Source organism: Cyprinodon tularosa, unplaced genomic scaffold (assembly GCF_016077235.1).
Source record: "Cyprinodon tularosa strain WSP-4 unplaced genomic scaffold, ASM1607723v1 ctg226, whole genome shotgun sequence".
Lineage (NCBI taxonomy): Eukaryota > Metazoa > Chordata > Actinopteri > Cyprinodontiformes > Cyprinodontidae > Cyprinodon > Cyprinodon tularosa.
Genome location: NW_024038844.1, coordinates 1,180,347 through 1,207,407, shown reverse-complemented (window position 1 = coordinate 1,207,407; position 27,061 = coordinate 1,180,347). Strand labels below are relative to the sequence as shown.

General features: G+C 37.5%; 1 protein-coding gene across 1 annotated transcript in view; it reads left to right on the top strand.

The window, feature by feature from the left end:
- Nucleotides 1-401: 401 nt before the first annotated feature.
- The window catches only part of LOC119784430 (tumor suppressor candidate 3), a 55,328-nt gene continuing 28,668 nt past the window's right edge, over nucleotides 402-27,061 (top strand). Inside the window, exons 1-5 of the mRNA XM_038286474.1 lie at nucleotides 402-570; nucleotides 12,165-12,282; nucleotides 14,943-15,083; nucleotides 18,053-18,193; nucleotides 19,722-19,811. Coding sequence (XP_038142402.1) covers nucleotides 428-570; nucleotides 12,165-12,282; nucleotides 14,943-15,083; nucleotides 18,053-18,193; nucleotides 19,722-19,811 — 633 coding nt within the window. The 5' untranslated portion in view covers nucleotides 402-427. The remainder of the gene's footprint in view (nucleotides 571-12,164; nucleotides 12,283-14,942; nucleotides 15,084-18,052; nucleotides 18,194-19,721; nucleotides 19,812-27,061) is intronic.

Sequence of the window (27,061 nt, the reverse complement as noted above, 5' to 3'; positions counted from 1 at the left end):
AGTTTGTGTGACACCCTCATTATGGAAAACAAATGTTGAAATGCATATGATGCAGCTTTTAAGTTAAAGGCAGTCATTTTGGCAGTTGCCTCTTTCCCGAAAATCCTCTCTGTGCACGAACCATATGGTTATTAAACATAAAAAACCAGTGGCTTATAGTCCGTTGCGGCTTGTATATGTACAAATCATGCAATTTAGCTTCTGCGGTTTATATTCAGGTGCGGCTTATAGTCCGAAAATTACAGTAGTTAAAAAGCAATTGATTCACCAAAAAAAGTAATAAATTTAACACAAAAAAGTATCAGAATGAATGTTGTACAGTCTTGTCTTGACCTACCCAGTGAGGAATATCTGAGGATATTAACTAAAAGTCTGTGTATTACTTTTATTCCGTGTCCAGAACCTGCTGTCGGAGAAGGTTGAACAGATGATGGAGTGGTCTTCTCGTCGCTCTGTCATCCGGATGAATGGAGACAAGTTCCGGCGTTTCATCAAGGCCCCACCCAGGAACTACTCTGTTATCGTCATGTTCACCGCTCTGCAGCCTCAGAGGCAGTGTTCTGTCTGCAGGTATGAATGCACAAAAGCAAATGCAAGGCCATCACAGTAACAACCGTCAGATCGCCTGCTGTAACAGCTGTTGCTTTCTTAATTATTGAGTTTTGTACATTTTGTACAGCATGTAAACTGCTGTAAATGGCCTTATGTAATATAACCTGTGGGTTATGCTGACATTTTGATCAAAAAGACTCACACTGCCTGAAGGAAATGAATATATTTTTCAAAATAAGGCCATTGAGACACTGACTTTAAAACAGTAGACGAATGCAACATATAATGGAATATTGTGTTTAATATTAGTTGTTGTTTTATTCCGGTTTCTTATTAGTTGGTGGACTCTTGGCCTCAGGGCCGACTGAAAGGCGCAGGCAGCAGTTGAAGTGTATGAGCTAATATGTAGAATATAAAACTGCCAGATAACTCGATTTCAGATAAATTCATAAGCTGTGAATTTATTTTATTAAAAAAATAAGTGAAGAACATTTTTTGTTTTCAGTAAATCAATAGGATCTGTCACTCTAGATCAAGGATTTGCATCCCTGTTTTAAAAATAATAGATAAATGTTATGCTCAATGAAGTTCTTTAGAAGTTGCTATTTCTATCACCTAAATATAAATCATACTTATTTTACAGTTGTTAGCTGTTGACTTTTCACTTGGGAGTATCACTGCTGCCTTTGGTTGGACTTTGATTTAACTCTCAGCTTTAACTGCACAAGATTAGATTTACCATCTCCAGGTGTTTAAAATAATATAGCTGGTCACAGATGGTTACAGGACAAACTCAGTACTGAAAAGGAATTTTCAATTGTATATGTTTAAATGAACTCTGTTTATTAAATCAAAGACAGGTGTCCATAAAGGATAAACTTTTCTGCTGTCTAAGAAAATGTAAATCCAGCTTTAAGCTTTTTGTAGAAATAGACCAAGTATAGAACATTTACACCAATACCCAACCCAGTGTAGAATTATCCCCAGTATTGGGACCAATGACAATAATAGAATGGGATCGGGTTGTCTCTGACAATAAATACCATGCAGTTGTCCAATAGGAGTGTTAAGTATAGTTGTCTACTTTGTAAGAAAGGTTTACAAATTGTGTGTATAAATAAACTTTACTTTAAGTGGATATGTATGTGATCATTTTATTCGGAGCAGAACTTGCAGTATTAACCGGACTGTGTGAAATGTACGGGCTATGTGTAAAACTGCACCATATGCAAGGAACCCAGCTCTTTAATTGATCTCCAATAATCTTACCCAACAGACTGGTCAGATAAACTTGCTGAATTATTACAGAATGGATAAAAAATATGCTGTCAGGGTTTGAGGATTTAAACACTATGTAACCAAGTTTGAAGCAAGGTGTGCGCATACTATCTAGAGCATAAGATGTATAAAAGAAAATCTATTTATGTTCCTTTAAAATGTACGTATGCCATGTAATCATTAAATTCTGAAAAAATAAATGTTACATGCATCTATATCACCATTTATGTGTTCTGGAACTAAAATCTTTTACAACTGTTTTTAGCTTTACTTAGTCTTTTTTTGTTTTTAATACATGGTTCATATTTTGACATAACCAGACAAATGAATAATGCTGCACTTTATGGAAAGGAAATGTTCATTTAAATGCTAAGCTGCTGCTCATTTACTGTCTGAAAGCTGCACAAAATGAAATTTTACTTTGCATACACTTTGTATATACAAAACAATAACAATTGTCTAAGAATAAATTCAAAAAGCTTTTTGTTGGCAACATTTAAAAACAACTTTCAAAATTAGATATTTTACTAATTTAACACAAAAAACAGTACACTGCAATCCACCCTAGATGCTCGTCTTCAGCTGTAAATGATAAATCAACCTTTTCCCCTAAAGCTGATACTCCGTCTGTTGTACTGTGAGGAACTCTGAATCTGGTTGACTGAACATGACAAACAGAAAATGTATCTTGGAGCCAAGTGTCTTGTTTATCCGAGTTTCACTGTGAAGTAAACCTGAGTGGCACCATTTGGTTATTAAATATAAACTTTTTTTTACAGGAGCATCTTCAAGGAGGCATTAAACTAGTGCAGGAAATTTTGACCTGATTTCTCACTTTAATCAGCCACTTTTTTTCTCATTGGTGCCTTGATTATATAAGGTATTCATCATGAATCATATGATTCATCATAACACGTCACCTCGCCTTAGTATCCAGTAAGGTTACACAGGCTTACATGTTTTTATATATTTTTGTTTCATGAAGGCTTCTTTATTCCACATGTGTGGATATTTTAAATTTAAATAATTTTGTCAGTAAGCAAGTATTACTATATCAGTTTAAAAGATTGTTTAATTTAACTTGCATTTTATTTCTATCTTTTTCTCAAATGTACAGATTGAGCAAATGAACATCTTGTGACTATAAAATGGAAACCAGATATTTAAATATTCTGCAAGAGATTTTTTTCACTATCTGATATTAAATTAGACTGTTTCCAGTTTTTCGTATTTTTGGATTACCTAAATAATTTCTTTTTTTTTTTTGTAAATGACAGAAGGATTAAAGAATATTTTTTGGAAATCTTTGTGTTTAGAAGCTTCCATAGACTCATTTTCATCTGTGTCAGATTAATTATAAAATAATAAACCTTATCATGAAATCTAGTTGTGTTTTTCTGTATTTATGCTTTTTCTGTTTGCTTTCCTGTTAAAAGGGTGACGACAACAATGTTGCGACACCATAATTCTTAATGGCAGTTATTGAGACAAAGTTATAATTGTAATTAAATATAATTCCATTAAGGAAATTACTTTTCTTTCTGAGGTCATTTCCTCTGTCCACATTAAAGATTGGGTATTTAGGACGTGCTTCCGTTGCTAAGTGGTTAGCACGTTCGACCCATGTAAGGAGGCGTAGTCCTTGACATGGTCTACCCGGCTTTAAATCTGACCTGTGGTCCTTTGCCGCATGCCTCTCCCCATTTCTTACCCGCTTTCCTGTCAGCCCAATGTACAAAGAACGAGTCACTAGTACTGTAAAAACCTCCAAATAAAAAATAAAAAAATGGGTATTATACTTGCATTTTGTTTAATCTCCCCCAGTTTTCACTCATATCCATGGGAATTTGAGCCATAGTTAAGAGCTTGCCTTAAACATGAGATATATTGAATTAACAGTACAGAAAAATAACAAATAGCTCACAGCAAACACATGTGTTCATCTTTGTTGAATCAGTATCTTTAACAATTAAAAGTTTGAAAATCAAAATTTAGGGCCACATAATGTTCCAAGCTGAATCACTATTTGTTAATGTTTTTGTTTATAGTTCTTTCTTTATTATTTATTATTTTTTTGAAGTGTTGAAGTTGTATACAATGTCTGAAATATTTTCTTTAACTTTCTAAAGAGTTTGTGTGTCATTTGTTTATTTGAAATGCTTGCTTTATATGTGTTGATAAAGCTAACTCTCTGTAGGAGACTAATAATTATGGATAGAGCTATAGGGATAAAGCTTTATTTTGTCCATCACACTGCTCCCCAGGGTTTTGTTTACATTCTTCCTTTTTTTGATTGAAGCTTAAAAGCGACTATCGTAACATTAGCAGCAGCTATAACCATATAACATCAACACACACATTCTCTGAAAGATAAATTTGCCTCCAAGTAGAGCCATGATAAGAGACGACGATGCCCATAAGATGATATGATAGCTTTACTAAAAATAAATGCATAAATAAAAAACCTCTCACTGAAGTGAAAGGCTAAATGTTTCTCTAATTTTCTCATTAAGTCTCGGAGCAAAGACGTAATCCATGTCAATTAAAAGCTCTAATCTAAAGAAGCTCCTCACTTTGCTTCAGTGCCAGCAACACTGACTGACAGCTGGCTGCATTAGTTCATCAACACTTTACTCTTTGCTTGTTATACTAAATTTATTTTCAGTTTACTGTTTTTTTCCCTCAGAGAAGTAGCAGTAGTAGCAATATTAAAATATCTCATTTGATATATTGGTTATTTATTATTAACTAAAAAGTACACATATTAATATATTGTTCTCTCAACACGCATCAGAATGCTGCAGATTAGTATACAGTGTTTTTTGGATATGTGATCAAATAAATGAATCAGTGATTCATTTCATTAACTCATATCAAGCGCCTGAATAATTAAACTTCAAGTTGTATTTTGAGGTGCTGATGATACCATATTAATATTTTCTAGTATTTTTGGCAGTTAACACTAGGGGTGTAAATCACATCCATGATGGCGATTCGATTCAGTATCGATTTCCTGACCCAACGATTCGATTATTTTCTATACTCAAGAATAGACCACACTTCGATTCGATTAATCGATTAATTTAAAAAAAAAAATTTTTTTTTAGACCTTACAGGCTAAACAAAGTTTCAAGTTTTAAATAAATCAATGAAAGCTGTAATATCGTTATGCACTTTTTTTTTTTTTTTTTACAAACAACAGCAAATAACAGAAGTATAAAAGTTGCATCAAAAAATAATGCAAAAACACTGCAGAAAATCAGTGCAATGAGTGCAATTCAATACCGCGGCTCCAGGCATCCCCGCCCCCTTGAGAGACGCTCCGCTGCACCTCTCCCAAATTGTAGCTCACCGCAAACAGTGCCGCAGACAGGAGGCCAGCTTGTTTTGTTTTTATGACCGAAATTGCGAAAAAACAACTCGTGAAATTTGACCCGCTAGAAGAGCGAGGTGCACGAGAACGCTGGGACCCTTTTTCCACCTGGATCTCTTTCCTTTTTGGCCCCCGCCCCCTTTTCCTCGCCACCTCGGCCGTATCTAGACCCACAGTGTGTAGCACAGACTACGCTTCAATATTGAGCATAATTTAAAAATGTCTGTGTCAAGCTTACTGCAACAAACTGCTCTAAGAGTATAACCGGGAAGCGAGGTAGGAGGGCAAAATAGGTTTAGCGCCACCGCAGCACGGGAGGGAGAATTACGCCCAGGAGCAAATGGATAAAAATAGTGTCGATGCATCGGATCGTCGGCTGTTGGATCGATGCATCGATACAAAACGATTATTATTTACACCCCTAATTAACACAGATGATACCTGTTATAATTCCAAGGACGTTTTATCAAAAAAGCGCCGCCAGTCAGAGGACTGTAGGGCCACTTAGGGGCTGAGGGAGAAAACTGGAATGACTTATACAACTAGTAGGAAAACACAGTGGCTCTGCTATGGACAGCTGCTGAAGTTTTCATGGAATGAGATATAGCTATGCCTGCCCATTAGGTCATAGTTTTTTGCTTCAACCCCCATAAGGATGGTGTTGGCTTACATAAAGGTATAGTGGAGGAAGTTCTTTTTCCGGGTGGATCATCAAAATAAGTGGTCCTCCTAATTGTAATAATTCTGGTGACATAAGGCCGTCCGATGTGCTTGTCCCCATTTTCAATTACTGTTGGGGAGTCTGACAGTGGAAAAATTGCAAATCTTCTTTTGGACAGTAAGCTTGTATGAGAGATGCAGACAGCAACTATTAAAAACAAGTTGCACAAGGAAGAATTGGCTTTTGCATGCTCTCGCAGGCTTTTAATATGTGTTCCCTCTCACGACCAGGTACAGGGTTGTTGTGTGCATTTAATTTTTTCACAGGGGAGAGGGCGGGGCCTTTTTAACAATTCTCAAAAATCCTCCACTATACCTTTTAAGTTTCTTATTGATCCTGAGCTGCTTTGGGTGAAACAGGTCAGACGGTATCAAGGGAAGTTGGGGCACTCTATGGTGTCTCTTGGAACATTTTTGAGAAATACACTATATTGCCTAAAGTATTTGCTCACCCATCCAAATTATTGGAATCAGGTGTTCCAATCACTTCCATGGCCACAGGTGTATAAATTCAAGCACCTAGGCATGCAGACTGTTTTTACAAACATTTGTGAAAGAATGGGTCGCTCTCAGGAGCTCAGTGAATTCCAGCGTGGAACTGTGATAGGATGCCACCTGTGCAACAAATCCAGTCGTGAAATTTCCTCGCTCCTAAATATTCCACAGTCAACTGTCAGCTGTATTATAAGAAAATGGAAGTGTTTGGGAACGACAGCAACTCAGCCACGAAGTGGTAGGCCACGTAAACTGACGGAGCGGGGTCAGCGGATGCTGACGCGCATAGTGCGAAGAGGTCGCCAACTTTCTGCAGAGTCAATCACTACAGACCTCCAAACTTCATGTGGCCTTCAGATTAGCTCAAGAGCAGTGCGCAGAGAGCTTCATGGAATGGGTTTCCATGGTCGAGCAGCTGCATCCAAGCCATACATCACCAAGTGCAATGCAAAGCGTCGGATGCGGTGGTGTAAAGCACGCCGCCACTGGACTCTAGAGCAGTGGAGACGCGTTCTCTGGAGTGACGAATCGCGCTTCTCCATCTGGCAATCTGATGGACGGGTCTGGGTTTGGCGGTTGCCAGGAGAACGGTACTTGTCTGACTGCATTGTGCCAAGTGTAAAGTTTGGTGGAGGGGGGATTATGGTGTGGGGTTGTTTTTCAGGAGCTGGGCTTGGCCCCTTAGTTCCAGTGAAAGGAACTCTGAATGCTTCAGCATACCAAGACATTTTGGACAATTCCATGCTCCCAACTTTGTGGGAACAGTTTGGAGCTGGCCCCTTCCTCTTCCAACATGACTGTGCACCAGTGCACAAAGCAAGGTCCATAAAGACATGGATGACAGAGTCTGGTGTGGATGAACTTGACTGGCCTGCACAGAGTCCTGACCTCAACCCGATAGAACACCTTTGGGATGAATTAGAGCGGAGACTGAGAGCCAGGCCTTCTCGTCCAACATCAGTGTGCGACCTCACAAATGCGCTTCTGGAAGAATGGTCAAAAATTCCCATAAACACACTCCTAAACCTTGTGGACAGCCTTCCCAGAAGAGTTGAAGCTGTTCTAGCTGCAAAGGGTGGACCGACGTCATATTGAACCCTATGGATTAGGAACGGGATGTCACTTAAGCTCATATGTGAGTCAAGGCAGGTGAGCAAATACTTTTGGCAATATAGTGTATGTGTTTTTATTTTGTTTCTGTCATTGTAAGATTTACTTGGTTGTTTAGTGAACAAAACCACCGTGAGCAACTGCTAACAGCCGTACCTACTGCATCCCCTACGAGAGAGAGAAATTAGCCATTGAGCCAGACATGGAAAGATAGTTATTAAGAACCTGGTGATGTCACTCCCCGCTCTTCCACTTCCAGCTCCACGTGCCGAGATGTTGTTGAGATCAGAGAAATTAAAAAAATATTCAGTAAACATCTGAAGGCTGATGTGGAGCTGAAATCGTAGATTGCTGCTGTTTCAGATGATAATTCAAAGCTAATTGTTGTTAGCTTCAATATTACTGAAGCAGAGGCTAACTTCATGGTGACAACCTGGCACTGTATTCTGTATTAGGTGTTTTATAGGTTTGTGGTTTAAAATGAAAGTTTTTAGAGCAATTTATACTGTGTTTTATTTATTAAGGTGGCGGGTTTTCGCATTGTTTTTGTGCTGAACACATGCGGATTATACAACCTTGGCAGGGAAGGACGGGTGGAGTTGTTGGCAATATCTTTAAGAATATAGTAGATAATTTCTTGTTAGAGCAGTAGAGGATTTATTTGAAAATCGTGTTCAATTAAAATATTAAATACTTATTTATAAACTAATAACTGGTATACTGTCTGCACCAGAGGCGTAGCAAATCGTGTTTCCTCACTGTGTGTTTTCTACTGGGGCTGCTGCTGCTGATGATGCCCGGCATCCTGTCCGGTCTGGATGTTTCTGACCTGGAAGCTGTGATGCCTCCATACTGAGCTTGAACTGGCTGATGGTTCCTCCACACAAACCATTTCCACACTAGATGTTCTGGAACAACCACAAATGTTTCCATCATAGAACGCTGAGCTTCTATCACCTCATGGAGATTGGAACAGCTATTTATCAGAGTTCTGCCATGGTGCTAATAGATGTAGGATATTTGTGGTAAAGTAAGCTTGTTTGATTCATAATAACTCAGAACCACCTAGTATGTCCTGCTGCAGGATTTGAATCCAAAAATACATGAAATCAGTATCCCATCATCTACACTTTAAATTGTGATGATAAATTTTGGAGAACTTTATTAACATTTTAGATCATCAAAGTGCATATTTACTTTGAGTGTTAACTAATTGCTTTGAGCAGTAGCTGGAGTATAACTGTTACTATTGTGTAGAATTAACTATAACTACTTACTTTTTACAGCAATTTACCAACACTTATTGTAAACCAAGTGTGAAAACGGAGCCGTTTTCCCCCTCTGTTCCCAAAGTATAACCGCCGTCTATCACACACAGCGTCGCATCCTTCACTACATTTCCCAGCATGCACCACAGACCGGCCGTCATGGGGGCGGCAGTTCCAAACATTTCACCCGATTATTTACACTAGTTCTGAAATTACAACGTCACCTTTCATTTAACATTTTTCTTACTCACCAGCGTAGCGAACTCTGAAAGTATCCACTGCGTCAGCATCAGTATACATTCCGTAGTCGGCAATAAAACTTCCCAGTCAAATTACACTTTCTCTTCCCTTAGTCCGTCAGAATACTGGTCCGTGTGGAAACACGTACCGCATCGGAGCAGGTCTCTTATCCATTGTCCCAGGGCATTTGAAAAGACTACAGGTGCTGGTCATAAAATTAGAATATCATGAAAAAGTAGATTGATTTCAGTAATTCCATTTAAAAAGTGAAACTTGTATATTATATTCATACATTACATACAAACTCATATATTTCAGATGTTTATTTTGTTTAATTTTGATGATTACAAATGACAACAAATGAAAATCTCAAATTCATCATATCAGAAAATTAGAATATTACTGAAGACCAATAAAAACAAAGGATTTATAGAAATGTTGGCCAACTGAAAAGTATGAACATGAAAAGTATGAGCATGTACAGCACTCAGTATTTAGTTGGGCCTCCTTTGGCCTGTATTACTGCAGCAATGCGGCGTGGCATGGAGTCGATCAGTCTGTGGCACTGCTCAGGTGTTATGATAGCCCAGGTTGCTCTAATAGTGGCTTTTAGCTCTTCTGAATTGTTGGGTCTGGTGTATTGCATCTTCTTCTTCACAATACCCCATAGATTTTCTATGGGGTTAAGGTCAGGAGAGTTTGCTGGCCAATTAAGAACAGGGATACCATGGTCCTTCAACCAGGTACTGGTAGCTTTGGCACTGTGTGCAGGTGCCAAGTCCTGTTGGAAAATGAAATCTGCATCTCCAAAAAGTTGGTCAGCTGCAGGAAGCATGAAGTGCTCTAAAACTTCCTGGTATGTGGCTGCGTTGACCCTGGACCTCAGAAAACACAATGGACCAACACCAGCAGATGACATGGCACCCCAAACCATCACTGACTGTGGAAACTTTACACTGGACTTCAAGCAACGTGGATGAAGTGCCTCTCTTCTTTTCCTCCAGACTCTGGGACCTTGATTTCCAAAGGAAATGCAAAATTTACTTTCATCAGAGAACATGACTTTGGACCACTCACCAGCAGTCCAGTCCTGTTTCTCTTTAGCCCAGGCAAGACGCTTCTGACGCTGTCTGTGGTTCAAGAGTGGCTTGACACAAGGAATGCGACAGCAGAAACCCATGTCTTTCATACGTCTGTGTGTGGTGGTTCTTGAAGCACTCACTCCAGCTGCAGTCCACTCTTTGTGAATCTCCCCCACATTTTTGAATGGGTTTTGTTTCACAATCCTCTCCAGGGTGCGGTTATCTCTCTTGCTTGTACACTTTTTTCGACCACATCTTTTCCTTCCCTTCGCCTCTCTATTAATGTGCTTGGACACTGAGCTCTGTGAACAGCCAGCCTCTTTAGCGATGACCTTTTGTGTCTTGCCCTCCTTGTGCAAGGTGTCGATAGTCGTCTTTTGGACAACTGTCAAGTCAGCAGTCTTCCCCATGATTGTGTAGCCTATAGAACTAGACTGAAAGACCATTTAAAGGCTTTTGCAGGTGGTTTGAGTTAATTAGCTGATTAGAGTGTGGCACCAGGGGCCATCAATTTTGAACCTTTTCACAATATTCTAATTTTCTGATATGATGAATTTGAGATTTTCATTTGTTGTCATTTGTAATCATCAAAATTAAACAAAATATCTGAAATATATGAGTTTGTATGTAATGTATGAATATAATATACAAGTTTCACTTTTTAAATGGAATTACTGAAATCAATCTACTTTTTCATGATATTCTAATTTTATGACCAGCACCTGTATTAAGGGGCAGGGGTGTTAAAGCTGAAGTCTGTAAGTTTTTAAAAATCACTTTTTTGTCATATTGGCTAAAACTGTCCCTATGCCCAGACAGCAGTACATGTGATATGTAACCTGTGAAAAAAACTGCTTCAATTGGTACCGCCTACTGCCTGTATTTCAATCTGGAAAGAATAATTCGGGACGAGTCAAAACAACCAATCACAGCCAGAGGAGCGTCTGATGGAGTGTCAATCACAGCTCACACACGCTGAATCCCAACCCCCCCCCCCCCCTCTGCTTCACTCATGGGGCATGAGTGAAGCAGAGAGGGTGGGGGAGTGACGTGAAACCTGTTTTTCTTCAAATTTTCAGTCGAAGTCTGCTCTCTCCTCAATGTTACAGACTGCAGCTTTAAGTGGGATTTCAGTGTGTGTAATAATTGTTTGCATGGTAATAAGTAGGTGAAATGGTAATGTTTGTATGGTTAAATTATTTCATAAATATGTATGTTTTTGTATGAATGATGATATTGTCTGTATTTATTTTTCTATAATGTTAACTGTGGTTTATTTGGAATTTGCCTTCCTGTTTAGTTGGGCTGTCCCAATTGGCTGATTATTGGTGGGTCTATTTAAGGGGCATACTCACAATGTCTTGGGAAGGGCTGCTTGGAGGGCTGGATGGAGAAACTGCTTTGGAAGGTCTGCTTTAAAAAACTATATTTAATGTCAGCTTGCTGTGAGGCTGTCAGTTTTTTTTTTGTATTGCCTGCAAGGGCCGGTTTTGTTTTCTTTATTTGAAAGTATTTTGTTTGTTTTTTTTTTTTTTTTTGTCTTCACCATCGCCAGTAAATAAATTGCTACACGCTTTTTAACTGGAATTTTGTCGTCCGCTGGTTCTTACCATTTAATTTTTTTGCAAGTCATCTGCTTACTCCTCCTCTGACGTGAGACGGGAGCTGGCGAGCCGTTTTTCTCACACAAAGCATATTCTTTTTATCCATCTGGTTGTAACAGCACTGGCTTCTGAAACTGTGGATCTTTGGCTCTAAAATACACAGTTCCCCCAAAGTAGAACAAAAATGGCTGCAAACCATAGTTTTTGGATCTTATGTTTAGAATGTCTGCATTGTTTTAGGGGATCATTTCAGACAAAAATAATTTTTTCCCTTCCAGATGCAAAGTATGATATGAATCCATGAGAGAAAATAAATGCTTTTATTATAAAGACAAACCTGGAAAAACACTCATGGCATTTTGGGGGTCATAACTCTGATCCAGACACCTGGGCCAGCTATCATGACTAAAGACTTGACAGGGATTGTTTTCTTGTTTTGTAGACAAGCTAATGAAGAATACCAGGTCCTGGCTAACTCCTGGCGTTATTCATCCGCCTTTTCCAACAAACTTTTCTTCACGGTTGTGGACTATGATGAGGGAGCTGATGTTTTCCAACAGGTATGCAGTTTGTTTTTGAAACATAACAGTTGAATGCAACCAAAATGATCATTTAAGTTTTTATTTTACATTAATAAATATGTTTTTATGCTAATACCATCCTTTTTATTGGAAACCAGTGACATGTTTTGTTTTGACCCTATTATTTACTCTTTCTTTTTTGTAAGCTTCCATTTTTTTTTAAATAAACAAATATTTGCTTGACAGATGATGATTTTTCTAGTACAGATAAATCAGACTTAAGCATTTTTTTGTGTTCTTATTATCTTTTTATTTATATTTCTTTCTCATAAATGCGAACCTCTTTACATATTGAACTTTATTCTTTAAAACAACATCAAAAAATAATCTTTTCTATTTTCTTTGCTGATTCCTCACACTTATACCGAATGTTTATATTCATGGGAAGATGGTGAATAGTACTCTTCCAATTTTTATTTGACTTGTTTTTCTGCCAGGATTGTTTTTATTTGTTTAAATAAAAAATGTCCAGATTTTCCCTTGGGATGACCACTGTTCATGTTCTGTCCAAGGCACCTGTTGGGGGCTGACAGAATAATAAAATTGTCTGGTTTTCTTAAATTGACTGGAGCCAAGGCAAAGAGTTTCTTTTGCTCTCCTTAGTGTGACGTCATCTCTGAACCGCTGTACTCTATATGAAGGGTTCTTCATAGAGTTAATAGCCTGCAGCTGCTGTTACAAGATGTCAAAGAACAACTGTACCTTTATAGATAAACATGTATTAAAGGCATAAAAAAAAAAGTATTTTCAAACTCACCAAGGAACACAGTTCCTCAGCATAATCACAGATGCAAGTTTAAAAATTTACAAAATAAGTAACCCAGAAATCTAAAATAAACTACCGCAAAAAATGCAAATAATGCTTGACTTTAGTATTGATACCATGGCAAGTTAGTTCTATATCCAGAAAAAAGTATTTAGTATCGATACTTTCCGGGGTATCGGTGTTTTTGATGACCTTAGCAAATAAAACCTTTAAGATAGGTTGGGATTTCAGTAAGCATATATAGATTATAAAGGCTAGTTATGGGAACATGTCAAATACTCAGAAATATCTTGAGAAGTTCATAAGCTTCAGCTATGATTATGTATTTTTCAGGCACCAGTTGCCTTTATTTAACAGTCTGCTGATGGGAAATAGGATTGAAAAAGAGAGAAGACATGCGGTAAAGGTCCACAGGCCAAGACTTAAAGACTAATGACGCACGGTGATTTATTGCAAAGATTTATTTAAGATAATGAAAAGAGGAAAAAGATAGTTTAATTAAAGTTTTCCTGCAGATAGCTTTTGACAGTCTCCATTTGGACGCTAAGCCAAATATGCTAATTGCTAACAAAGCTGGCTGTTCAGATCGCTGTATCCGAGCATATTAATGGATAGTTGGCTCAAAGTAAATGTGTGATACATAAAAAAAGCTTAAGTAAAAAGGGCAGCCACAGACTGGAGAAAAATATGCAGCAACATTAATTTAGAGGAAATTCAGAAGATATGAACTGTGGCCAAAGTTGGTGCTTCACAACCCACTATTCACCGATGTATATTACTACAGTTAAACAACTCTGATCAAAAGAATAAATCAGAGGCTTCTTATTTGGGCTAAAGAGGAAAAAGATTTCAGCAAAAAAATAAAGATTTAAAGAGCCTCCTCTGCTGAAAGGACTTTTTATTTGGCTTATCTAAAATGATCTATTAATTTTAGATAGCTCACTGATCAATCTATTATCTGAAACATAATTTTAGCTACTTAAATTTACCTTTCCATTGTATTTTACCTTCTTGAGATGCATCACCATGTAAGGAGAAAAAAAGCTCCACGTATGAGTCTTAAATGTTGCCCTGACACTTATACTGAGACCTGTTAAATGTAGTTTTTATAAATGTTACTGCGTTGAAACGCTAACTGAACAACCCTTCATTTTTTTATACCGCTGCTGGTTCTTATCCTTCCAGTTCTCTCTTCTTTAATTTTCCAGCCTGCTTCATAATTGGTTCTTGTACTGTGCTCTCCGTCCTTGACTCTGTGACAAACAAGCTGAAAGGCCGACTTTAAAATATCGCAACACTTATTCTTCTGGTACGTGTCAAGACAGAGAAATATCTGGGCTGTAGTGGGGCTTGACCATGAGTTGACATAGATAGTCTGAGATTTCTTTAGGGGAAAGCTGGATTATCTAGATGGCATGGATAAGACTTTGACTGCTTTGTCCTATTGCCAGCATGAAAAAAAACACTGATGCAAATTCATCTTATAGCTGATAGCAGCACTTTAGTTTTACCTGCATAATGCCGCTGATACAGAACAGGAAGCAGTTGCATCTCTTCACTGACGGGAAGAATATGTATACAGAGGCTGCTTTTCCACATCTGATTTTTTATTACTTTTACGTTGTAATGAATAAGCATTAATTTCCTAGGCCATATTAAGCCATTTAGCAGGTTGATCTTTTAAATGTATAAACATATCTAAATTACTATTTCAAACAATGCACTGCACAGATAATTGAATTGAAATCGAGAGACAAATACTTATTTGTTGCCAGTTGATTTATCAAAATACTGTATTGATCTATTGGTGTCATGCTAGCTAGGTTTTGTCAAATTATAATTTATATTTTGTGCTTATTTCTTTGTTTTTCAGTTGAATATGAATAGCGCCCCAACTTTCATGCATTTCCCTGCAAAAGGAAAACCAAAGAGGGCTGACACATTTGATCTGCAGAGGATTGGCTTCGCCTCAGAGCAGCTGGCCAAGTGGATTGCTGACCGCACGGATGTTCAGGTAGGACCTAATCAAACTCTGTTTACAAGAACCCATCCTCTAATTTAAAAGGATTTTTTGAGATCCATTGTTTTTGTTCTTATTCATACATTTACAAGTCTCCTGTTTCCATGAGCTTTACTATGCAAGGTTACATTGATGCTTTTTCATTGCCTTCAGGGTCAAAGCAATGCAGGCAATATTTCCTCTTTTAATGGTTCACTGTCAGCTCTAATAATAAGCCCAGATGGGAGGTCTGGTAGGAAGGAGAATTTCACTTGCATCAAACATGCCTTTTTAATTGTACCTTCATTTATACAGAATCCAGAACAGCCTTGACACTTGCTATCACTTAGGGGTTTAAAGTCACAATAGAATTTTATATTTTTCATACAATCATGAAAAAAATTATAATGCGTGTCATATGGTTGGGCAAGATATCGCTGCTTAAAACCATCAAGATTTTTGCGAAAAAAGAGATGGTCTACACTGCTATTTTCTTCTCCAGCTGTCCATGCTAAACTTCACACTGTCCTGCCCTCTTCCTCTCTGAACACTAATCAAACCCTCCACCACCACCTCTCTCATTCTGTTTGAGGATCATTGTTAAATATTCACCAATACCATATGGTTGGGCCATTTCTGTTGTACATCTGCAGCTGCTAATAAACGTGATCATATTATATTTGGTGCAACACTTTAATTTATCTGTGTCTTTTATTATTACATTAAGGAAAATAAAAATGATATATAAAATATTTTGATGCAGTTTAAAGATAACTTGGTATTATTTTGGCCATTATCAGCTATTTGATGTCTGCTATGCTTTTCTTGATTGATTCAGATTTAGGTGATATGTTAAAAGGCACTAAAATGGTTATAGAGTGGTCAAAAGCACTTTAAAGAGCCTTGTTTGCTGATCAAAAAAGATTTAGAAGTTCAAGTAGACTTCTGCATTTCTTTTCTGATGGCAGGTTAAGTTCCAAATCCCCGCCTTTATTTATTTTTATGTTTTTATTATTGTATTACTTGTCAGATGTTATGCTGAACTTAGCTTTTTTAGAAAAAGTCAGTGGGATGTGCAGAGGGAAGTGGGCTGCCATTCGGCTGGCGTTAGACTGGAAAGGGCCATTTTGAACAGCTGCCACTGTATACCATAATTTCAACCATATTCCTTTTCTTACTCTCCTGTGTGTCCCAAGGACAGGTTACAGGTCTTTCTCTAACTGATAAACACTGACTGGTCTACTCGGCATATTAGTTTCTGTCTTAGAGCGTCCTACAGGCATCAGGCAGTAAATCAGAAAAGGGGTGTCTGCACGGCTCTAAAGGGTATTAAAAGGTTGTAAATTAAATAACCAGAAGTTGAGACCATAGAAAAGAATTTAAAAGTAATAAGTGTGACCTAATAGTGTTACTTTCTTCAGCAATGGCCCTGTTTTTCCCCCTTTTTTGTTAAAGGCCTGTCTTTTAAAAAATACATGACTTTATCTTGCCTACATTATAGCTTTTACTCTGTGAGAGGGACCTGAAACTTCAGTGATGTGATGACATCGGTCAGTGCCTATTTATGGTCAAACAACCGAAAAAAAAAAAAAAAAAGAATATATATATATATATGTAGCTCAGTCAGTCTGTGCTCTAACCATAGCCTTTCTATGCTCTGACTGAACAGCCCAGCAGGACTGCTGTCAACTTGTCATGGGAATGTGTAAGTTTTGGACATCTGGTTAGAGGATGTCAGTTTCAACGACAGGTGAAGTCCTAGTTTATATATGAAATGCTCTGGGGTCTCATTAAATGAAGCTTGCATATTCACAAAATGGAGCCTGAAAATTGTGTACGCCAAATTCCACGTAAAGGTTGGGATTTACAAAAACCAAACTTGGAGAGAAAATGCGTCCCTCCTGCAAACTCTGACCCATCAGTACAGGTACCCATACTGAGGTTTTGTTTGGGTCAGCTTCTTTTTTTTTTTTTCTTTTTTTATACATTGAATAACTTCTTTACAAATCTTACTTGGATGCCAGTTTTTACAGACTAAACAGGGCTAATTAGGAAAAAGCAGACAAGCTCCTTTCACTCCCTCCTTCCTTTATTTCTGTTATGGACATACAACAGTTGGGGTGGCTGGTCATTCTGTATAGCTCATAAAATGGAGCGAGAGACACAGTCAAGAGTAATGAAGAAGTAGAGAGGAGGTTAAAAAGAGGATAAAAAGAATGAATATGTCTGCAAATTGCTTTAAAATAATGGGGAGCAGGTAGGACCTAAACAATGAAATTTGGAAACCCTAACATAGCCTATTCAGCATAACAAAGATTAATTCCAGCTTAAGAAACCTAAGGAGGTCAAAACTGACTTAATGAATCAAATGAAAAACAAAATTTTCACAAACAATAATGTACATTTTTCAATATAGCTAAATAACAGATTTCTTTAATATTTCTTTTCCTATCCATTATCTACTGTAAATGTTGTTTTTGGAAGTTTATGTTATTAAAACAATTATTATAACAAGTTTTTTCTTTTCTTCCCATATTGATTTTGAAATCATGTTACTTATTTGTATTTTTCTTGTTTCATTACTGACATTTCCTAACTGAAATTCCAGAATCAGCAGATAGCTCTCCGTCTGATTCCATCATTTTAAACATTAAATCAGTCGTTACGAGCAAACACTTCCTGAGTAATGAGTTGCCATTTTACCAATTACTTTTTTACCCTGTGTTCTCTGTGTTTTTTTTTCTTCTGCTTCAGTAATAAACTGTTAAAGTAGTACAACTCTTATTTGAGTAAAACACTGGGCTATTCTACCCACCTCTGACTGATACACCCCTATTTTCTGAGTCACTTATTTTGTTTTCACCAAAACAATTTTTCCATTAATTGAAATGTTTGATTCAACAATCTGTTTTTGTATTTGGTACCACTGTGGTTATTTTCTCATTTGCTGTGACTGATTTGTTGATTTCCTACATTTCTCCTAGATCCGTGTCTTCCGTCCTCCAAATTATTCTGGGACTATTGCTTTGGCTCTTTTGGTGTCCCTGGTTGGAGGTTTACTGTATCTGAGAAGGAACAACTTGGAATTCATATACAACAAGACTGGATGGGCCATGGCTGCATTGGTATGATAGTAACATGCACACACACTACCTTGAGGTGTAAAACAAATACTTTTTTGATTGCGCAATATTTTCTAATTTTTGTTAGATAAATGTTGGTTTTGTTTTATCGTCAGGTTACTGCTTAGTTTGGTTTTGATAGATGCAGAACCCATACTAACATAATATACAGTAAGCTTCCTGGTGTAAGGTTAATCAAAGCATATTAATCTGGAAAGCATCCTGTAGAAAGTGTTCACAAAACTGAGGGATTATTACAATTAGTTAATAAGATAAGTATTAATAAGTGTTAAGTACAATTCTTCGAGCTGATAAAGTACCTGCCTCCCATGTCGAGTTTTTAGTGAGTCCCAGCAGCTGTAGCCGGTGAAAACATTTCACATTCTTGATTTGTATCACAGAGTTAACCGATACATCAAAATCTTTAAAATCAGGTCAGGAGGAACGCAAAACTAGGTTCCCATCCACTAAAATAAAAATTGTGTTTTTCATTTTATCTTTTAAAGTAGTGGATAGTTTTCCAGGCTAAAACCGACACAGCCATGTTTGTTTTGCTTCAGCCTTCTGCCTCAGGTTGACGAGACACGTCCCTGCATTTCAGTGGTCCGAAACATTTCTGTATTGAAGCCGAACACATCTGTTGGCTTCTGGCAAAGATGCATTTTAAGGAGTATGTGAATTCACAAATCTCATGACAATTCATCTTTTTTTGCAAGGTAGTTATTTTGCATCCAAAACCATAAAGAGTGGTTTGATAGTGGTTATAGAGATGTAAACAAATAACTGACTAATTTTTTAGTGGTAAATTAATAGTTTATTAGATTCAAATCGGTTCCATCTGATCTTTTGATGATTTTTGCCTAAAAGGAAAGTTTTCCATGGTGTTATGTTACCACCGTCGACTAGAGAGCACCACTGTCCATTCTTAGGATCCTCACTGTTATTCGCACGATAACAAAGCCAGAGCGGAGATAGGAGTACTAAAGCAGAAGCATGAATGTGTGGTCCAGTATTATTTACACCATTTACCAGCGACAAGGATAAAGAGTGAAAATGATGCTGTTTTATTTGTAAAAATAAACACTCAATAAAGTCTTTACGTTATCACCTAAATAGTGCCCACTACACAAAGCAATGTCAACTCCTCAGTGCTTGAAAACCAAGGATGTAATGATAAAAAAAAGGGAGGGCTTTACACATGATATTGTAAAATGTTAGAAGAAATGCTAGCAAAGCGCAGTAGATCGGGAAGGCTTTTGTGATTTATCACATTTCATAGAGTTGGGTTTTAACAGTCCTCTGGGAGCAACCAGAACAACCTGTTCAAAGGCAGTAGTGACAGAGTGCTGTCCCTCCCACCAGATTGTTGCTTTACACTAAAAACAGAGAGCTATATCACAGTAACTGTCCGCTTATTTAATTCTGAGTAAAAAATCGCCAACAATTCAAATTCCAAATTTCATACTTCACCTCAGACTTCAGCTCTCTGAACGTTTGTTTATGCTTGCTGTTTTTGTGCCTGTCTTTACAGTGTGTGGTGTTTGCAATGACATCTGGCCAGATGTGGAATCACATTCGAGGTCCTCCCTATGCCCACAAAAACCCTCAAAATGGACAAGTGGTATGACACAATGCTTTTCTCCTCATCCTCTTTTCATGTTTCTTCCTTAACCTTTCTTAAAAGCTTTCATCTCTTCCTCTTCTTTATTTTCATTAATCACTGCGATATTTTTATTATGCTTATTCTTATGTCTAATTTTGTTTAGTTTCCTTTTGTCTACTTTATTTTGAAGGCAAATGCTACTTACTGATAATGTGTGTAAATCCTCACATAGATGAGAATGGCTGGTCATCATTAAAGTTTGTTCACTCATGTGTTAAATTAAAATGAAAATCTGTGGAAAACTGAAGAAAATGATTACAAGCAGAGAAGTAGATAAAAGGGGGGTGGGGATGGATATTGATGGAGTAATGAGCAGGATGTGTGCGAAAAGATGAACCCTAACCAATAGAGTGCACAACTAAAAGGAGGTTGCTTTGTCTGGTCAGTGCCATCTCCACATTTTCATACACAGACGCACAAAAGCCGCTCCATTCTCAGCCATGGACAAGGTCAAAATGCAAGTGAGCTGTACACTTTCTGTGGACACACTTGATCAACTCCACACAGAAACTGAATAAATGGTAGTCACATCCAGCAGAGCTCAACACAAATACACAGCAGAGGCATGCACATAGCATACCCACAGACTCCCATGGAGTAATAAAAACACTTTTCTACCTCCTTCCTGCCTGCCTCTTTACTTTTTTCCATTCCAGCATTTTTTTTTCCTGGATCTCTGTAAAAGGCAGTCTATTTATCAGAGGATGTTGCCTCTGTCATTTTTCAAACTTTTTGATGATAGGTTACACAGTCCTTCAGTGCGGCTTTTAATTTAGCCTTCACCCGTTCTTCCCTTTCCTGTCATTTCCACCTCCAGCCAAGCCTGTCTGTTTGCTACTTTCCCTTAAACCAGTTTTGATCACACATATAGTCCCTTCTACAGTTCACAATTTTTATTAAGTGAATGTGACCATACTCTAAATCAACATTTGATCACTCAAGTGCAAATGTCTTATAAAGCTGTCATTTCATAAAGATAAAATGTATACGACTCTACAGTAGATTGTTTTAACACAGGTGAAATGGTTTTGTTGAAGCAAAACCACAAAATAAGAAAAGGGCCTTAAGATATTACAAATGTTCCATTTTAGGATATATTCATCAGTTTCCTAAATACACCATTGTGACAACTCCCACATGCGTATTATTTCATTTTTGCACTGAGTGCTGCATGTGCCCTCTATTCTTCCTCCCTCACCCTTCTTTCTGACTTTTATCTCTTTTCTGATTTTCTTAGTTTCCATTCCCAGTCCTTTTGCTTCTCTGGCTATTCTCGCATTATACAGCAGTTTTTAGACTAAAGTGTGTGTTTAGCTAATCGAAATAATTCTTGCTTGCCTGTCTGTCCTCTCTTATTTGAATACCATGCTCTTCTCTGCAGCTGACTGAGCAGGGTGATGATGGCAGCATTAAAGCTTAGTCAAGTTTTAAGAAATTAATTCAGTGCTGTGAAAAACTATAGCTAAAGGCGTATTTGTTACATGCATTCATCAGCAGGTTATTCAAAATTTCTTAACAGCATGCACACACATGTTTTTATATAAGTTTTCACCTGTGACAAATGTGAAATTGGGATTTAGAATGGCTTACAAAATACGGAAAGAAATCCGTACCTTTACATAATAGTGTAACTACAGTTGAATGTAAAATGTTGAATGTAATAAAATGAATAATTTTATTATACATCACTATAGAGGTTATTGTTTTAATTTAAAAGTTTTACCTATTAACCTTATGGCTTTATAATATTAATTTCTGTCGTGATGACAGAATTGGTATAGACATGATACATGCTAACTCCTTACAGTTGGCTATTCTTGATCTGATGAAGTAAATAAGTGGTTAGCTAAGCTACATCCTTTTACTTTTATTTTATCTATTTTCTGACAGTGAATGGCTTCAGCTCTGCTGGCAGAATTTAAAAGATGCTCATCTTCTCCTTTCTGTACTCCTCCTCCCTTGGCTTTTTTTTTTCTATAACTTTCCCGCACCCCTCCTCTAATCCCTTCATCTTCCCAGACAGTGTAATTCCTTTAAAATGATGAGCAAGCGAAGCCAGGTAGACTGTATTGAAAGGATTTGTCAACTGACAAATGGCACAACAAAGTAGATAAAACTACTCTGCGTCACACTGTGCAGCCATGGAAATACGGCTTGCTCATTTTTTGCTTAGACATTCACAAAATGGGACATGGAGAAGTTAGCTTTAACAAAGCTATACACAAATGTGACAGGCAAAAATTTGTTACACAGTCAGCACTTGCACACCCATGGAGGGAAACGGTTGTGTGCTCGCCGCCTGAACCTCAATAACTGACGCCACGAAATCTATTTCGTTCTGGATTGATATTTCTGCTTCCAGCAGATGTTACCTTTCCATCAAACTCTAAACTTATCTGCAACAAAGCATATTCATGGTCTAATTTGGCTGAAACCATTTTGTCTGGAGAAGGATCATTTGCAACCACATCTATAACATTCTATCCATCCTTTCTTATCTGAACTGCTGTGACTAAAAGCTGACCCAAACTGCTGCATTTCTGCTAAATATAGTCCTTGTTAAAAAGAATTTAAACCTCAAGAGTCGCAATTAAAAATAAAGTTGACTTTCCAGAGTAGATGGAGTGGACTTTACAGTGTAAATTGAGCTGTGGAGGTCTGTTTCAACACATTTGAATGTTAATATTAAAAGTCAGTTCAGCTTTTGATTATTGGAGTTAATATTAATGAGAACCAGATGGTAAAAACTGACCAGACTTAACCCCGTTTATTAAGTTTTCTGAAGAGATTAGGTGATAGTGATAGAAAATCACTACCTTGTTTGCATCTGGTCTACAAGAGGGGACAGAGTAGACTACCTACGGAGGAGGCTAAGGTCATTTGTGTTTGCATCATTATGCTGCAGATTTTCTATAAATCTATTATTTAAAGTCATCTCTTCTACCATTTGTTGGGTAGCAGCCTTAGACTTCAAAAGCTCAAGAAGCTAACCAAGAAAAGTGTCTCCGATCTCTGTATTCCTCCAGAATCGCTGGAGATGATTGTGCAAAAAGGAATCTTTGTAAAGGTATAGTGGAGGATTTTCACGAATTTTGAAAAGATCCTCCCTCTATTCTTTAAAAAAAAAAATGCACATGCACAAACAGGACACCCGCTCCTGAGAGGGAACGCTTATTAAACTCGTGCTAGAGCATGCAGCTGCCAATTTCTCCTCATGCATGCTCTGTTTAAAAGTTGCTGTTTGCATCACTCATACAAGCTTACTTTCCAAAAGAAGATTTGCTATTTTTCCACTATGGCAGACTCAACACCGGTGAGTGAAAATGGGGACGAGCACGTAGAACGGCCTTACGTAAACATATCACCAGAATGATTGACCAGTAGGAGGACTGTTATTTTGAAAAGCCACCCAGAAAAAGAAAATCCTCTACTACATCTTTAAGTGAAGAGTTTTATATACTCTGAGTATCTTCTTCATGAAATGTGTGTAGAATAACAGAGTGTTTTCAGTCAGAGGCTTTTCAGATCTAGAACATTACAGAATATCCTACCTGCCAACAGCCATCAACATCTACAGTTCTTTGAAGAAACTTGCATTAGTTGGATTGTAATTGTCCTTGGGATTAGTTGTTTTTGTTTTATTCAATATAATTATATCTAGTAAAAAAATAAAATAAGAGGAAATAACAGCAAAGATATTCTTACTTAAGAAAAACTGGTTTAAACTTAGACTAAGGGTGATTTCTCCTCTACTCTGTACTTAAGTGACTTAAAATGTGATGGCACCAGAAAAAAACTCATATTAACCCCCCATCCTAAAAAGTTAAATTTAGTCTAGAAACTTTGACACTTCTAGTGACAAGGCAGATGGAAAGAATACAGTGACTGGATCTTCTATTTGGGGAAATTGAACCGATTTTGACCAAACCCCTTTCGAGTTATGCAATAAGAAGGACTGGGTTGGACTGACTTCCATAGATGACATAATCAAAGACAGACAGTCTCACACATTACTTCACGTTAAAAAAAAATTTGGTAATTTATTATTAGGGCAGTATGTAAGGAGAATTCTGTCTAAACAGTGCTGGCAGGTCTACCAAGCTCATACTGAACATGGTGCGAGTGAATGTTGCAACCAGGCTTGCCCAACTATAGCTCTGGATGCAGAAACGGCACTCAAAATCACTCATTAATTAGTCTAGTCAGAGCAAACACTCCTAGATAGGTGTAGAAATGTCTTTAAAAAAAACTGATCGAAACTACAGTAGCTTCCAGTTTAACCCTATTTTATGGAGGCGTTCAATAGAAAAAAAGTTCACCTGGGTTAATTTTCTTTTGAATGAGTTGTACGGCAAAACCATGTTTCTATCACGTAAGGATGTCCAAAAGGCTAAAGGCTGTTTGGAAATGGCACCACAGTGCTTGGTTTCTTTCCTACCCACAATAGACTTCTTACTGTTAACCCACTGAAATGTGAAGCATATTAAGATGAGCTAGGGACTAAAGCTTGATGGATTCAGAAGCAGACAATGTTCTTCTCAGGACATTACCCAGGGAGGAGCCTCTTAGGAAACCCTGGAACCCTATTGGGGGTCCTCATATAGATCCCATGCCAGACCAAAACCAGAGGGACACCTCTTAATATCTGAACTTTCTGTAAGGGGTTATATGCTTCAAACATAGATATTAAGTTAGGTGTGCTCTGCTTTCCGAAACCAACCACCAGAGCGGGCAATAGAAGCAGGCTGTCTGCATCTTTCTTTCTCTGAGTTTTGCTGGAAAGACAGGGACCATAGAGACACAGCAGAGAATAAATGAAAACAGCTTTCTCCCTCCACAACGGTCAAAGACCCAGAGACCAGAATAGAAGCCACTACAGCTGGTGGATTTTCCCAAAGAAAGTATAGTGAGTTTGTCTCAGCCACGTTGCTCCTAGAAATCTATCTTTCTCTTTACATCAGAGCAGTGAAAGATAACGGTGTTGAGGTTGATAACAATGGGGAAGGTTTCTCTAGCTTAACAAGTTGGGTAGGCCTGTTTCATTTTGTTTGAATGCCTTTAAAAGTCCACCTGATTACAACAGGTTAGCTTGCAGCTATCGCTTGCTTACAGGAAAGAATCAACAGAACTGCAGATATCAGCGAGGGTAATAGTTTAGTTTGTAGCACATTTTAAGAAATTGTTATTTATATACCTTCTTGGTTTCCAGGTTTAGTTGGAAGAAATGGTATTCACAGATCAAAACGGAGAACGTATGAAGAATTAATACTGTTTCCATGTTTTCATTTAACCACACATTTTATTTGTCGAATAAGGCCAATGAATGCTGTGTAATTCTCTAGGCAAAGGTTAAACACAACACTAGCTGATAGCTGGGCCATACCACATAATCTGCATTTTAATAGGTTTAATTTTACTGCTACTTCCTATTTGCGCCTGCTGGGTTACACCGAACACATATTGCACAAGTGCACACTGACACATTTGCTTTATGGTAAGTAAGTGTAATGGGGAGTGGTGGCCTAGTGATTAGTGCATTGCACTTGAATCCCTGAGATCCTAAATTCGAGCCACACTCCCACAGACTGCCACTCTGGGTCCCTGAGCAAAGACCCTTAATGCCGCACAATGGCAGCCCACTATTCCCGTTTGTGTGGCGGGTTAAATGCAGGGAGAGAATTTCATTGCTCTGTACATGTGACAGTTTAAGGACAATAACAACCTGGGGGGGAAAAGTAATGTTAAGGATACAATGTTAATTCTTTATCAAATCTCACTAAACTGTCGACTGGTCTCTCCTATGTTAAATCTCCTTGTTTTGCAGCAGGCAAAATATATTTTTGTTTAATATGTTTAATATGTTCATGAATCCCTACATGGCACCATTCATTTTTGTAGTTCTTTTAGTGAGAAATGTACAGTTCAAGGCTTCATATTATTACGGTGGATGGTATTCTCTGTGTTCCATGGATGGGGTGTTCTTAGACTAATGCTTGCCCTGAATCTGGGCTTACTTATCTCACAGACGAGTCCACTGATTGACACCACCTCACTTCCTGAAGTAGGGTAAAAGGTGAACATTGTGAAAGATTTGCATTGTTTGCGTTCAGTGTGAACACTGAATTGCAGCCCTCCTGATAGAAATAATAAGCGACAGCTGTGGAGATGATCATCTGCCCATTACAATCCGGAAAAAAGACAAACCAGCAGCACATAACCACAGCATTGATATGTGGAAGTGATGAAATTAGTTTTTAGTTATTGTAATTTGGGGGCATGAGTATAAAAAGAACTGGGGCACCACAATAATTCTTTCAAGCCCATGTTTTTCAAGCAAAATAGCTTTTTTTATTATTATTTTTATTGTAATTTGGGGACATATGCATAATAGATAAAATCAGAAAAGAAAGAAACCAGAAAACTCTTGGAGAACCCCACATTTAAGTCTTTTTTTTTTTTTTTTTAGGGCAAAATTTATTTAAGTATTGTTATCTGAGGGTTTGAATCTAGCAGGTAAACTGACAAAGAAACGGGGAACCGGAGAATATTCACTTAACTCTTTAAGGCAAATTTATTTAAAGAAAAATGGATTTTTATTATTGTAATTTGGGATAGGAGTCTAATAGGTGAACGTAGGAAAGAAATTACAACTTGGGGAACTGGAGCACCCAGAGAGAATCTCTGCTTAATTATTTTAATTCCAGTTAAAATATTTTTTGAAACATTTGAAAAGTGAAGGGTTTTGCTGCTTAAAACTGCATTTCACCCTGAAGTGTAAAGGTCTTCTTCAACTTTGTATTTCTTAGAGCAATCTTTCAATTAAACCAGCCTCTAACCAGCACCTCAAGCATGATACATGCAATCAAGAAATCAAACTTAACAGTAAAACTAAGCCCTCGAAGGAAATGGAATGAATTTATTTTTGATGACTGACGTATGCTAAAAATACATAAAATCCAGACAGCTTTGACTAACTCCAGGGTAATTAAAGGGAAATCTTAAGTGTGTAAACACTGCATTGCATAAACATTCAGAAGATGATGAAATCATGAAATATAATCTGAATCTCTGTATTTATTCAGATTAAGTTAAGCTTTTGCTATCTCCCCACTTCCTGTTTATAAGAGGGCCACATAAAGGGCTTAAATTTAAGATCTACGATCAACTTTGTGATCGTAGATATTAACTGAGGGTATTATCCTTAACAA